Source organism: Muscardinus avellanarius, assembly GCF_963383645.1.
Source record: "Muscardinus avellanarius genome assembly, chromosome: 10".
Classification (NCBI taxonomy): Eukaryota; Metazoa; Chordata; class Mammalia; order Rodentia; family Gliridae; genus Muscardinus; species Muscardinus avellanarius.
In genome coordinates this window covers 391,745-407,130 of record NC_137796.1, presented here as the reverse complement: position 1 = coordinate 407,130, position 15,386 = coordinate 391,745, and the positions used below count along the sequence as shown (strand labels likewise).

Below are 15,386 nucleotides of genomic sequence, written 5' to 3'. Positions count from 1 at the left end.
CAAGAGCTCCGTGTTATGCTTGCAATAAATTATTTACAAAGGAGTCAGGCTGGTGCACTGAGACAGTCCAGTCAGAAGAGATGGGGCTCCTCGTAGAGGTCAGTGTTGGGCACAGCATGCTGCCTGCTCAGGAGGGCGCTGCTCAACTCGGGGTCACAGTCTCCATGGCTGGCCAGCAGCTAGAAGGAAACACACTGCTCAGCTCCATAGTCTTGGGACACACAGCCGAGAACCCCAAGATCACAGGGATGGGGTCTGGTGGACACAGCTGCAGGTCACACTGCCAGCCTGGTGGTTTGGTGGCCATGCAGCTAGGGTGTCAGATGAAGAAGGGCATCTTGGTATTACCTCTGTCATATTTGAGAAGCTCTTTTCCAAGCACCGAGGTATTAACTGCAGCAGAAAAAGACGAGCTTCTGTTATCAGTTCTACCGGGTTGCCCTAGAGAGGAGGTAGGCAGTCGTGGGTTGGGGCATACCAACCCAGGATTAGCGTGCACCCTGGCATTCCTTGGTGGGACCACCACTCAGCTGGGGAGCACTCACCCGGAGCCAGGACTGGCCCTGGGGCTGCAGGCTGCTGCCCGGTGCTGACACAGCACTGGTCTCCCCACACACGAAGAGCTGGACCAGCTTGAGGTACATGTCAACAGCAACATGCAGGAAGGCCTCTTCCCTGATCACAGCGTCTTCATCGAAGTAGGAGAGAAGGCTAGAGGCAGAAAAGACAACAGAGGACTTTGAATCCTGAAAAGGTAAGTGACAATTCAGAGAAGAGCCAGCCCTCTGGAACAGAGCTGCAGGCAGCATGTCTAGGAAGTGCCACCCTCTTGACCACACCAAACCAAGCCCACCTTCCATGGACTAGCCCAGCAGAAGGGTTACCTGTAGAAGGCAAATGGCAGCAACCTGATGTGCTGATCTGGGGCCAAGCGGAGGAGGTGGCCCAGCCCGGCATCTGCAATACCCAAGACCCGTCAGCTTGGGCTCACCACGCAGTGCCAGGGCCGGGGTGCTTTGGGTGCGGAGTGCCCTGTGCTCTGGGAGGAGTGTGGCCTGCACTGAGAACAGCCGTCAGAGCTGCAAGAAAAGAGGCCCTCCTCCCTGGCTCTGAGGAGACGGGGCGATGCAGAGCAGAGATGGCTTGGGCAGACCAACGCAGTGGACCTGTGGATCCACTGCCCCGGACCAGCAGCACCTTCAGACCTCCCAGTGCTTCCAAAATTCTTGGTTTTATTTTATTTTATTTTTGGGTGATACTGGGGATGGAGCCCCAGGAGCCTTCTACCTCCGGGCTACACTCCCAGACCTATTTCATATTTTATTTGGAAACAGGGTCTCTTAAGCCAGCTGAGGCTGGCTTCGAACCTGCACGATCCTCCTGTCTCAGCCTCCCAAGCACGGGGATTACAAGCGTGTGCCATCACGCCTGACTAACATTCTTGGTTTTAAAACAAGTATAGCCGACTGGTGGTGCACGCCTGTAATCCCAGTATTTGGGAGTCTGAGACAGGAGAATCACAGGTTCACAGCCAGCCTCAACTTTGTGAGACGCTCTGCAACTTAGTGAGACCTTGTCTAAAAATAATAAAATAGAGCTGGGGTTAGTAGCTCCAAGGTAGAATACCCCTGGGTTCAATCCCCAGTGCCACGTACACAAAAAATAAGCATGTACTGTATTTGTCCCAACTAAACGGTATTTTTGTTTGTTATTTTGCAGTACTGGGATTGAACCCAGGGGCATTCTACCTCTAAGCTATACCCCAGCCTTATTTTTTATTCTTTATTTTGAAACAGGATCTCACTAATTCGTGAAGGATTCTAAGTAGCTTGAAGCTGTGATCCTTCTGTCTCAGCCTCCCAAGTCCTAGGATTACAAATGTGTGCCACCATGCCGGCCTAAACAGGAGTTTAAGAGCTCAGCCAACCAGTGCTTGGGAGGCTGAGAGAGGATGGTCACAGATTTTTGAGGCCAGCCTCAGCTACTTAGTGAGACCCTGTTTCAAAATAAAAATAAGAAATAGGGCTGGGGTTGTAGCTCAGATAGAATGCTCCTGGGTTCCATCCCCAGTACCTCAAGTAAGTACATAAATAAAAGTTCAGCAAAAAGATAAAACTCATGAAAATGAGTGGGAGGAGGCCCCAGGAGGACGTGTTCCTCAAGTTAGAAAGCTGCTTGTGAAGAGTGCACGGCTGCTTCGCCTCGGGGAGCTGTGGCCCAACAGCCAGCCTCCTGCCAGCTCAGCTTCTCACCTGTCTCTGTCAACTGGAAGAGCACCAGCCAGCCACACTTCCTCTTCTGCAGACACGAGAGGACCTCAGCACACACCTCCACAGCCTTCAGGGAGCCGGCGGTGTCCTGTGACCCACAGAAGAGCCCATCGCAGGGCCGAGTGGAGAGCTGACCTTTGTGCTAGGTTCCTAGAGCTGCTGTGCTTATATGGACATGAGGGTCCAACCTCAGTTCCAAAGGGGCAGTGCCTTTTTGCTCGCTTAGTATTTTTTGTTTTGTTTTTTAGTATGAGGATTGAACCCTGGGGCATCCTATCTCTGAGCTATACACACCCCCAACCTGATTTTATTTGTTACTTTTGTTTTTGTTTTATTTTACTACTGAGGATGAAACCCAGGGGCATTGCACCTCCAAGCTACATCCCAGCCCTATTTTTTAGTCTTTTCATTTTTGAAACAGGGTCTCACTGAGTTTGCAGAGGGCCTCGCTAAGTACCTAATGCTGTCCGCGAACCGTGATCCTCTGGTCTCAGCCTCCTGAACGCTGAGATCACAAGTGTGCGCTGCCACATCTGGCTTGTTATTGGAAACAGGGCCTCACTAAATCAAGGGCCTTGCTAAGTTGCTGAGGCCGGCTGCGGACCTGTGACCTTCCCAAGCGCTAGATTATGAGTGCATCATCCCACCGGTCTTATTCTTTGCGTGGTACTAGGGATTGAACCCATCCTACTTTCTTTTGTGTGTGTGTGGACTGGGGTGGAACCCAGGGCCTTCTACCTCCGGGCTACACTCCCAGACCTATTTTATGTTTTATTTGGAAACAGGGTCTCGCTAAGTTGCTGAGAGCCTCACTAAGTAGAGGAGGCTGGCTTAGAACCTGCGCGATCCTCCTGTCTCCGCCTCCCAAGTGCGGGGATTACACGCATGCACTACCACACATGGCGAACCCATCCTACTTCTAAGCTACACACCTAGCCTTTTTTATTTTGAAACATAAAAACATTATTTTGAAAGAAAAAAAAACACATTAAATTGCTGAGGCTGGCCTCCCAAATGTGATCCTCCTGTCTCAGCCTCCCAAGCACTGGGGTTACAGGTTTGTGCCACCACACCCGGCTTGTTCAAAACCTTAAAATTGATGACAACTTATATAGAAAGGGCTCAGATAAAGGCCCCTCAGACTCCCCCTTACACACACCAAGTTCTGAAATAAGACATCAAGAGTGAAGCTATCCATACACATGGAACTTCCTCAGATGCCCAGAACCCGACTCAAGGACTGAGGTCTGGGCCCAGGGTGTACTGCCTGGCCAGCACAGCAAGCCACCTCAGCTGTGACGTCTGACTTACATCTGGAGTCAGATGTGATGAGAGCAGCTCCATCAAGGAGAAGAAAAGGAGGGGAACCAACAGCTGCAACGAGAACAGGCAAAGTCAGGAGTGCACATCAGCCCGCTTTGGCCCTGGCGAGGCCAGACATACTCGTCCAGCTGAGCCAGGCCACGTCTAGAGCCCAGGTCCTTTAAGTCATCTAACAACCACTTTATAAAATACAGCTTGCTTGCTTTTTTTTTAAGGTATTGGGGGTGGAGCCTAGGGGCATTTGACCTTCGAGCTACACCTCCAGCCCGATTTTTTATTCTTAATTTTGAAACAGGGTCTCACTAAGTAGCTGAGGCTGTCGATGAACCGCCATCCTCCTGTTTCAGCTTCCCAAGTACTAGGATCACAAGCATGTGCCACCACACCTGGCTTAAAACAGAACTTTCTTTTTCTTTTGTGGGTCTGGGGATGGAACCCAGGGGAATTCAACCTCCAAGCTATACTCCCTGCCCTATTTTTATTCTTTTTATTCTGAAACAGGGTCTCACTAAATTGCAGAGGGCCTCACTAAGTAGCTGAGGCTGTCCACGAACTGTGATCCTCAGGTCTCAGCCTCCCAAATACTGAGATTAAAGCATGTGTCACCACGCCCAGTTAAAACAGCTTTTTTTTTTTTTTTATGGTGGTACTGGGGGTGGAACCCAGAGGCTTTCTACTTCTGGGTTATACTCCCAGACCCATTTATATTTTATTTGGAAACAGGGTCTCACTAAGTTGCGGAAAGCCTCACTAAGTAGCTGAGGCTGGCTTCAAACCTGCGTGATCCTCCTTTTTCAGCCTCCCAAGCGTGGTGATTACAAGCATGCGCCACCATGCCTGGCTAAAACAGAGCTTTCTTTTTTTTTTTTTTTTTTTTTTTTTAGTGGTACTGGGGTTCCTTGAAGGCCTTCTACCTCCGGGCTACACTCCCAGACCGATTTTATATTTTTGAAACAGGTCTCTAACGCCAGCGCGGCTAGCTTCGAACCTGCGCGATCCTCCTGTCTCTGCCTCCCAAGCGCGGGGATTACAAGCGTGTGCCACCACGCCCGGCTTAAAACAGAGCTTTCTTTAAAGAGAGTACATTACAGCCAGGTGTGGTGGCGCACACATGCAATCCCCACGCTTGGGAGGTGGAGACAGGAGGATCACGCCCTTTCGAAGCCAGCCGCGCTGGCTTAAGAGACCCTGTTTCCAAATAAAAATATATTTAAAAAATAGGTCTGGGAGTGTAGCCCGGAGGTAGAAGGGCTTCCAGGAACCCCAGTACCATCAAAAAATAAAAAAAAAATAAAGAGAATACATTACTATTAGCCAGGCGTGGTGGTGCACACTTGTAATCCCAGCATTTGGGTGGCTGAAACAGGAGGATCCAGATTCATGGCCAGCCTCAACTATTTGGTGAGGCCCTTTGCAACTCAGACCCTCTTTCAAAAATAAACCTTGCCAGGCGTGGTGGTGCACGCTTGTAATCCCTGCGCTTGGGAGACTGAGACAGGAGGATCACATGGGTTCGAAGCCAGCCCCAGCTACTTAGTGAGGCTTTTAGCAACTTAGTGAGACCCTGTTTCCAAATAAAATATAAAAAAGGTCTGGGAGTATAGCCCGGAGGTAGAAAGCCTCTGGGTTCCACCCCCCAGTACCACAATAAAAAAAAAATAAAAATAAAAAATAAAAAGACCAGGGTGTATTCATTTCGAGTCACTCCCCTCCCCGTGCCATTTTGGCATGGGGCTGTATTTCTATTTTCTGTATTTCTATCTTTTTAATAAACTTTTTTAAATCTTAAAAAAAAGATAAAAATAAAAAGACCAAGCCAGGCGTGGTGGTGCACACTTGTATGTAGCATCCAGGAAGCTGAGACCGGAGGATCGCCTGAGGCCCTCTGCAACTTAGTGAGACTCTGTTTCAAAATAAAGAATAAAAGACAGGGCAGGGGTGTTGCTTGGAGGTTGAATGCCCCTTGGTTTCACCCCCAGATCTGCAATAAATAAATAAAAATGAAAATACTAAAAACTAGGGCCGTGGTTATAGCTTGAAGGTTCAATGCCCCTGGGTTCCATCCCCAGTATCTCTCTCTCTCTCTCTCTCTCTCTCTCTCTCACACACACACACACACACACACACACACACACACACACACACAAAGAAAGAAAAAAAAATAGGGCTGGGGTATATCTTGGAGGTAGAATGCCCCTGGGTTCAATCCCCAGACTCCCCACACAGAGTACATTATTACTGCTGGAGTTATTCTATATTTGCCTTTAATATAGTCAAGACAGTGAGGTAGCTAGGTGCCAGGCACTGTGGGGGCAGCGTCCCCTGATGGTACTTAACTGGCTCAGCCTGCTCTCCTAAAAGTCTCCTGTCCAAAGTGCGTTTGTACAACCTCTGAGGATCAACCCACAGCTCCATCAGCATTCGGGCCTGGCTGCTGGCCTCTGGAGCTACTGAATCACATCTTAAGAACAGCCGGGTGTGGTGGCGCATGCCTGTAATCCCAGCATTCGGGAGGCTGAGACAGGAGGATCGTGGTTCGCAGACAGCCCCAGCTAATTAATGAGTCCTTCCGCAACTCAATGAGACCCTGTTTCAAAATAAAGAATAAAAAATATGGCAGGGAGTATAGCTCAGAGGTCTAATGCCCCTAGGTTCCATCCCCACACCCACCAAAAAACAAAACAAAAAACAAAACAAAAACAACACACACACACACACACACACACACACACACACACCCCCCTGAAAATGAGTTCAGAAGAGTTCTTGTAGGTTTTTTATATTATAATGACCAAAAACCTTGGCCCCACTTTGATCTGGTTTTCAAGTCAGTGTGTAAGTTGCAAGCTGACATGGGGTCTTCTGTGTTTAGGGAGTAGAGGAGGTAGTAGGGTGGCTCACCCCCAGCTCCCTCTCTGGCATTGGTTTCAGTATCTGTTCTCTTTTATCCCTCCCTCAGAATATCATGGCTTTCTATATATACCACCATGGCCTAACACGTCACGAGATGTGCAGAAGCCGTACATGGTGGCACACACTTGAGATCCCAGCATTTGGGAAGCTGAGACAGGAGGATTGCAGTTCACAGCCAGCCTCAGCTATTTAGTGAGGCTCTCTGAAACCTAGTGAGACCCTATTTCCAAATAAGAAATAAAAAATCAAAGCTGGGCATAGTGGCGCACGTTTGTAATGCCAGCATTTGGAAGGCTGAGACTGAAGGATCATGGTTCAGAGAGCCTCAGCTACTTAGGCCCTCTGCAACTTAGTTAAGAGACCCTGTTTCAAAATAAAGAATAAAAAATAAGCCGGGCGTGGTGGCGCACGCTTGTAATCCCCGCGCTTGGGAGGCTGAGACAGGAGGATCACGCAGGTTCGAAGCTAGCCGCGGGTGCTGGCTTAGGAGACCCTGTTTCCAAATAAAAATGTAAAAATAGGTCTGGGAGTGTAGCCTGGAGGTAGAAAGGCTTCCGGGAACCCCAGTACCACCAAAAAAAAAAAAAAAAAAAAAAAAAAAGAATAAAAAATAAGGCAGAGAGTGTAGCTTGGAGGTAGAATGACCCTGGGTTCCATCCCCAGTACCATACACACACATACATACTTTACCAAAAAAAAAAAAAAAAAAACCCAAACCACAACATGTGGGCGCTATTGATGGGGGGTGGGTGGCAGTGAATAGCTGGGGCCTGGCCACCCAAGGGGGCACAAAGCCCAGTGTGCATGCACCCCATCCCAGCACCTCTGCAGGTAAGCAGCAAATGGCTGCCCTTCCTGCCTCATATCCCTGAGCTGCAGCACTGAGCTTCTCACTGTGTTACCTTGGGGCCCCGTCAGCACGAGCCGCAGCTCTGCCACCGTGAGCACAGAAGGTACAATATGGCCCATCCAGTGGCTCTACACTGGGCTGTGATGAGGCCAAAAGCAAGCCCAACAGAGGCGCTTCAGAAGAAAAATACAATTATTTTTTAAAACCAGTAAACTTGAAAGTCTAGTAAAATTCAGTAACAATTTTAGTTGCAAATAAAATGACAGGAACTTCAAACTTCATGTTTGCCCTTGGAGAGGCTCAGTCAACTAGGCAAACCTTTGAAATCCCCTCATTAAAAAACAAGCTTAGCCGGGCGTGGTGGCGCATGTTTGTAATCTCGGCATTTGGGAGGCCAAGACAGGAAGACTGTGGTTGGAGGCCAGCCTCGGCTACTTGGTGAGGCCCTTTGCAACTCAGTGAGACCCTGTTTCAAAGAAAAGAATAAAAAATAGGGCTGGGGGTGTAGCTTGGAGGTAAAGTGCCCCTGGGTTCCATCCCTAGTACGGCAAAAACAAAAACAAACAAAAACCCAACAACAACAACAAAAACACCAGAAAAGAAAAACAGAAAAGAATTCCATGTCTTGCCTCTTCTCTTTCGCAATCCAGCTTCTTCAGCTGTCTCCTAATGCTCTCTTTTCTGGCTTCCTTAACTGCGAAGTGCAACGCGGCGGCTGAGACCCAGGCTGGGTTGGGTGCAGAGGAAGCTGAGTCCAGGGAGAGGAAGCTGGGACACAGAGAAACTCGTCACTGTGGACCCTAGGGCTGCAGCACAGAAGCCAAGGCTTGTTCCCTGTCATGGTGCTGGGTCTAGCAGCATGGGGTCTGCCTGAGTGTCAGACAAGCAGACAAGCAGCATGGTCCTGACTGAGTGTCAGACCAAGTGCCCCATCATCCTGACCTCTGCGCTGGTAGGCCTGTGTCTCGGGGGTGCGTGAGGGGCTCTCAGCTGCCGCTTGTCATCTCTGACATCTCCATCCTGGTCGTTAGGACTCGGGAGGTGTGTGAGGAGAGACGAGGTGAGCGCAGCACAGGGTGCGCGTGTAGCATGGGGTCTCCAACAGAGGGCACAGAGTGGCTTCAGTTATCAGAAACGAGGTTTGCCTGCCAGGCATGGTGCCAGCCCACCTTGCCCAGGTGCCAGAGCTTCGGAGGACAAGGTCACAGGACCATAAGGGAGTCGGCCCCCGTGGCAATGACTGGCCAGGCCTATGGCTGAGGCCTAGAGGAGTCTGTCACCAACACAGAACTTCAGATTCCAGCAGGGTACGCTTTGGCAGAATGCTGGCACTTAAACTAAGCAACCTGATAGGTGTTTGTAAAATTAGGGTCAGTAGGCGACACCTTTGCTGAGCATGTTTAAGTCCTTGACCCTGAGGGAACCCCAAGGCATCATAAGTCAAAACCAGGCACCAATAAAGACTTGTCCATGCAGGTTGGGTGTGACTAGCATAGCCTCAGGGGCAGGCGGCCCAACTGTCAGAGGCTTGGCAGGTTGAGGACTGCTTGGCACCCTAGCAGATCCCCACGGGGGCCGGAGGGACACTGGCAGTCAACGGCCCTGTGTCAGACCTGGCACAGGAGATGGGGCTGGGGTGAGGCCTACTGAAACCAGCTCCTGACTTCCTAAGTCCGCGCAGAAGGAGCCTGTCAGCTTGGTTCTTTCACAGAGGCTGCGTCGGGGGACGCCCAGCAACAGCCCAGGCTCTCCCTCACTTACTTGCTGGCAAACTGCTGGGCCTCCTGCAGCTTCTGCAGCTCCCCGGGCAGCGTGTTCTGGGAGCATTTCCTCCACCGACTGTGCAGCACTGGCTCCAGGCTCGACCACCACAGCTCGAAGGGAGAGAAGGTCAGTGGTAAACAGACTGGGGCAGAAACGCTCCACACAGCCGACAGCCAGGGCCCTCAGCACCATCAGCTGTTTTCTAAGAGCGCTGGCTCATGTACAATCACTGACTGCTCTCAGGAACAGGACAAGGGAGCCCTCTAGGAGCTGGTATTAAAGAGAACAGCTCATCCAGTGAGTTCCAGTCAAGGAGCAATACACCAGGTGAAGTGGAGCTGGCAACGGCTGCCTTCCCTCCTACAGGAGCGGAGGTGACCTCTCTCCAGGCGTGGTCAGACAAGACACGCAGCTATGCCCTGGGGAGCACAGCTTGAGAAAGGCATGAGAGGCACTCGCCCGGGTGGCAGCTCCGAGGGCTGAGGACCTGTTGATCTGCTGCACGCGCACCCTGTGCTGCGCTCACCTCGTCTCTCCTCACACACCTCCCGAGTCCTAACGACCAGGATGGAGATGTCAGAGATGACAAGCGGCAGCTGAGAGCCCCTCACGCACCCCCGAGACACAGGCCTACCAGCGCAGAGGTCAGGATGATGGGGCACTTGGTCTGACACTCAGTCAGGACCATGCTGGCTGTCAGCGAGGGTTCTCGGCTACGCACACAGACATGCAAGAGCCCCTGTAGCAGAAAACACCAGAAACTCAGCAGTTTGCCCAAAGCCGGGCACACTTGTGAGCCCAGACCCTGAAGGGCACCCCCAGCAAAGGCATCCACCCCAAGGGGCTCTTAGAAGGTCACATGGGAGAAGCCAGGTTACCCTGAAGAAGTGAACGGTGATGTCATGGGTCAGGGCGCCTGCCTGGGAGCAGAAGTTTCTCTGTAAAACAGTTTATCAAGGCCAGTGAGAAGGGGCCTGAGAGGGAGGCAGCAGCCTGGGCAACTTAGTGAGACCCAGCACGTAGTGTGCTGTGAGAACCTACTTGTGAATCAACACTGAAGGTCAGAGCCACCGGCCATGGTCCTGGGTGCACTGTACTCTCCCAGAGCCTCCGCACGCTTCTCTGTGCCGCTGCACCCCCACCCCCAGGCCAATCTGGCCCAAACAGACCTGGGTTCCAGGTGGAGCAGGGAGGGTGGCTGGGTGGTGGTTCTAGGGCTGAGGATGACAACAGTGCCATCCCACTGTTTCTCTGCTGCCCTCTGCTAACCAAGCACAGTCCTGTTTTCACATTGGCTCCCACAGGCTGCTCAGAGAGCTTTAAGAGAAACAACTCTTTTTAAGAATTTAGAGGAAATCATAATTCTTATGGTACTGGGTGAGGAACCCAGGTCTTTGGGCATGCTAGGCAAGTGCCCCAGAAACTAAGCTATGATCCATCCCTCTTTGGGACGAAGACTCACTAAGTTGCCCAGGCTGGTCCCCACTCATGACCCTTGCTGTGCTCCTCCTGCCTCAGCCTCTGGGTAGCTGCGATCACAGGTGTGTCCCCGTGAGCAGCCTCACAGGGACTTTAAAGCTCCCCTTGGTCTGCTGCCTCTGCTTTCCTTGTCACCTGTTGAAGTGCTACACAGCTGAAGCAGAGCCCAAGCCTGACATCTAGTCACACTTGTACCGATTTAGGATTAAGACAAAGGTCTGCAGATGCAGAAGCTGCTCTCCTGAGAATGGACTGAGCTGATGACACGTGGCCCCTGCTGATCACACGGCCAGCGCCTCCTTTTGTTGACTGGGTAAGAACACAGTGTCTAAGACTTAAGGAACCAGGGCTGCCTGGCAGACGCGGTGGACCAGTACCCCACAGGGCTGCACACGCCCTGCAGCAGAGCCAGGGAGAGGAGAGCAGGAAGATGCGAAATCCAATGGTCCAAACCGTTCAGCTGGAGGGTGATGATCCCTAGGAGGCACGCTGTGGAAAAAGGGAGCTACCACTGACGGCCTGGAGGCCACGTCCTTCCTGGCTGTGGGCAAAGGCTCTTGCGCATGGCTTGAGCTCTCGCTCTACTTTCAGGGCATGGCTCTGCATCAACATGGCTCTGCTTTCCTCAGAAGCCCCTGGGCCAGCCCCTCGGCAGCGCCCCTCCCCCAGACAGTAAACACATGGCACCTACCAACTCAGAGTTGACCAAGTGGAAGAAGTCCTCGCAGCTGGCGGTGGTGGGCTGCTGCTGGGCCTGGAGGCTGCTGAGGAGAAGGGACGGAGGCAGGCGGAGGAGGAGCCTTGGGGAAGAGGGCCCAGTCAGATCTGAAGGCAGAGACTCTCTGCAGGCCTGCCCAGCTCAGACTGAGTGCAATGCTCCCCTCGAATCCTGTACCGCTGCTGGAACCAGAGTCCCGGTGGCAGCCCCTCCCCCCGCCCCTGCCCCAGGCCTGTGTTCAGAGAATACACATGTGCCCCTGTCCCCAGCTCCTGGCCCATGCTTAGGCTGCTGTGGGTACTGAAAATGTGTTACCAGAAAATGACTGCTGACAGCTGTATAAATACCAAGCAGGAGGGTGCACCGGTGTAAGGAAGCGGTCCCCATGACTACAGAGCCACACCACTACACTCAGATGCAGCAGCAGCACCCACACACACCCATGAGCACGTGGTTCTCCTTGTTTTGACACAAGGTCCTCCCAATACACCTTTGACAGGGGGACCCCCAAGCCTGAAGAGGAAGGTTTGCCTCCAAACCACCTTTCACACCTCTAGGCCTGCTCTCCACAGGAGCCACCAAGTAGATGAAGCCATCAAGACAGGAGGGGAGAGAAGTAACTAACAGAGAAGAAACATGGGTGCTGGGGTGATTGCTGAGGCCCCTGAACACTATGCTACCGTCTGCACACAAGCAGCTCCTGTTGTCTCCGAAGGCTGGCGGCCACGCTCCCCTCATGCCCCAGAGTCTGGAGCCGTCTGCGGAACACAGAGAAGAGGAAGTGTCCCCGAGAGCTGGAAGGGCTGTGGCGCATGGCTGTGTCCTGCTCCAGTGCCACATCAAGAGCCATCTCCTGGAAAAGAGCGAGGGCAGAGGCTCTGGCCTTCAATTCCAGTCCCAAGTGAGACTCGACCCACGTATGGAGGCATAGGGTCCTTGGGCTTAGGGTGGGCCCACTCAGGGATCCTTGGGAGAGAGGTCTCCACCAAGGCTACAGTGAGAACAACTGAGACAAGCTCTTCCACCTGGTAATAATTTTTAAATTGAAAACTGGCCAGATGTGGTGGTGCACACCCATAATCCCAGTACTTGGGCAGCTGAGACAGGAGGACCACAGGTTCACAGCCAGTCTCGGCTACTTAGCAAGGCCTTCTGCAACTTACTGAGACCCTGTTTCCAAATAAAAAAAATAAAATATGGCCGGGGGTGTATCTTAGAGGCAGATCCCTAGTACTATCAAAAAATATTGCAAAACTAATAGTTCAAGGGAATACCACATACTTTGCACTGGGGATGGAATTCCTCTGAGCGACACCCCAGCACTATTTTTTATTCTTTATTTTGAAACAGCATCTCACTGAGTTCCAAAGGGCCTCACTAAGTAGCTGAGTCCACAAATTGCAATCCTCCGGTCTGCTGGGATTACAAGCGTGCGCCACCACACCGGCCCTACCACACACTATTCACCCGTTTTCATCTATGGCAGGCATTTCTCCCCAGGTATACAGGTGTATATGTCCACATGCAGGGATAAGCCAAGGGTGGATTAGCATACAAGGCTCTCATGCCACACTGTGTGCAAGTCTCAGGCTGGCCCATGCCAACCCATCAGCATGGAGTGGCCATACTTCTGCCTGCCCCACGATGGCGTTGGCCAGGTCAGGTGGCATTCTTCTTGTCACAGCTGTGAGCACACTTTACTTGAACGTTTCCACAGACTGACTTTTTCATGACACACTTTTCAAGAAAATGAACATGATTTTTCAAATGCCAAAGATGCTCAATCTGCCAAAAATAATTATGACTTCCATTTAGGAACTGCATTCAGATCTCATACCCTATTCTTCAAAAATACATCATAGCAAATATTTCTCTTCCAAGAAGAACCTGATTTTCACAGTCTAGGCTTGAAGCCCTCATCATCACGAACACAAAAGTCAAGTTGTGAGGTCAGCTTCTCTGCGTCTTCCTCCTTTCGCCCTGTCTTACCCTGTGTCCTCCAGATCTGGTTCCAAATCATGCAAAATAAAACCACAGTACATTCCCGAGCACACAAGCAAGGACACAGTGGACATGGAGGTAGGAGGGAAGCTGTGCCTCTGCTTGGCCGCAGGGGGCCCAGAGACGCATGAGACAGGAACTGAAAGCCCACTCCATGGAGTGAGAAGCTCTGCTGTGCCCTCTCAGGTGCTCTGCGACCGCCACAACCTTCCAACTCTACGCACGCGTCCTCTGCTGAGTGGGGGGTTGCTGGTCACTTCGCAGAGCCCAGCAGTCAACAGAGCAGCTCAAGTTAAAAGCAGATAATGTGGGCTGGGCTTGGGGGCACATGCTTGTAATCCCTGCGCTCAGGAGGCTGAGACAGGAGGATCACACAGGTTCGAAGCCAGCCTCAGCTACTTATGAGGCTCTCAGCAACTTAGTGAGACCCTGTTTCCAAATAAAATATAAAATAGGTCTGGGAGTGTAGCGTGGAGGTAGAAAGCCCCTGGGTTCACCCCTAGTACCACAAAAAAAACAAAAACAACAACAAAAAAAGAAGCAGATATGAGCTTGGCACGGTGGCCACACCTGTAACCCCAGTACTTGGGAAGCTGAGACGGGATTGCAGGTTTGAAACCAGGCTCAGCAACTTAGTGAGATCTGTTTCCAAATAACAAATAAAATCAGTCTGGGGGTGTAGCCCTTGGATTCACTGGGTGTGATGGCACACACTTGAAATCCCCGCACTTGGGATTCAGAGACAGGAGGATCGTGCAGGTTCGAATCTAGCCTTGCTGGCTTAGGAGACCCAGTTTCCAAATAAAAAAAATATAAAACACAGGTCTGGGAGTGTACCCCAGAGGTAGAAGGGTTTCCAGGAACCCCAGTACCACCAAAAAGAAAAGAATGCTCTTGGATTCAATCTCTAGCACCGCACCACACACACACACACACACACACACACACACACACACACACACACAAAGCAGATCATGGAGGAATAGCAATTCTCTTGCCAAAGCTGGCGTTTTGCCACAAGCCTGGGGGTGGTTACGGCATCCTAGCCTTGTGTTTGAGTTTTCTGTGGTGTAAATTCAGAGCGCACTGCTGCTCTGGATTGCGGCCTTGGTGTGGGTGGTGAGTTTCCACTCTGCTTGGCTGGGCCAGGCACTGTCAGGGAAATCTGTCACGAACACCTCAGCAGTGGATAAGCTGCATTTTGGTGTCCACCAGCTCACCTGCAGCCTGGAAAGAAGATCCCCATTTCCTGTGCGGCCTCCAAGGATCCAGTCAGTGCTCCCTGAGTGGTCCCAACTCCTTGGACTGAAAATGAAACAGGATGGGAATTACTGTCAGCTCAGTGGTTCCCGACAGCTGCAACGCCAAGTCCTCCCCTGCCTCCAGAGCAGGCCTGTGTGCTTAGCAATCAATGACAAAGCCAAAAAAATACTTGCAGGTGTAAAAGAATTTTTACTAGGACCAAGTAGGATTGATCTCAAGAATGCAAGGTTGGTTAAATATCTAAAACTCAATATAATATATTTAACAATAGAACAAAATAAAAAACCCAAGAGTCAGGGCATTTGTCAATTTTATACCCTATCATGATAAAAAAAAAAAAATAAGCTGAACAGACAGGAACTTCCTGTTTCTGACACAGGACATCTACAAAAAACCCACAGATAACATATTAACAAGAAAAGACTGAAAGCTCTCCCCCTAAGTATGGGAACAAAACCAGGCATGGTGGCACACACATGTAACCCCAGGACTTGGGAGGCTGAGCCAAGAGGACCACAGCAATTTAGTGAGATTCTACTTCAAATAAAATATACAAAGATGTCCCTCTCGATTCAACACTGTACTGAAAGTTCTAGTTAGAGTGATTCATAGGAAAGAAAAAGTAAAGGCATGCAGACTGGAGAGTTAAGTGGTCTCTCTGCACAGATAACACAGTCTGGTATACAGCAAACCATAAGAAACCTGTGCAGAAGAGCTCTAAGATAAATGCTGAGTCTGGAAGGCATACAAACCAGCTGAAGTTCTAAACACTGACTATGAGTGACCTGGAGTGAAATTAAGGCAC

At 50.9% G+C, this 15,386-nt stretch overlaps 1 protein-coding gene across 1 annotated transcript in view; it reads right to left on the bottom strand.

Moving 5' to 3' along the window:
• Positions 1–71: 71 nt before the first annotated feature.
• Positions 72–15,386, bottom strand: part of FANCA (FA complementation group A) — a gene marked incomplete at both ends in the record, with an annotated part of 72,245 nt that continues 56,930 nt past the window's right edge. Inside the window, 13 exons of the mRNA XM_080702852.1 lie at positions 72–179; positions 349–441; positions 546–711; positions 885–957; positions 2,253–2,358; positions 3,585–3,644; positions 7,986–8,124; positions 9,118–9,230; positions 9,755–9,859; positions 9,999–10,058; positions 11,291–11,399; positions 11,998–12,170; positions 14,539–14,623. Coding sequence (XP_080558978.1) covers positions 72–179; positions 349–441; positions 546–711; positions 885–957; positions 2,253–2,358; positions 3,585–3,644; positions 7,986–8,124; positions 9,118–9,230; positions 9,755–9,859; positions 9,999–10,058; positions 11,291–11,399; positions 11,998–12,170; positions 14,539–14,623 — 1,390 coding nt within the window. The remainder of the gene's footprint in view (positions 180–348; positions 442–545; positions 712–884; positions 958–2,252; positions 2,359–3,584; positions 3,645–7,985; positions 8,125–9,117; positions 9,231–9,754; positions 9,860–9,998; positions 10,059–11,290; positions 11,400–11,997; positions 12,171–14,538; positions 14,624–15,386) is intronic.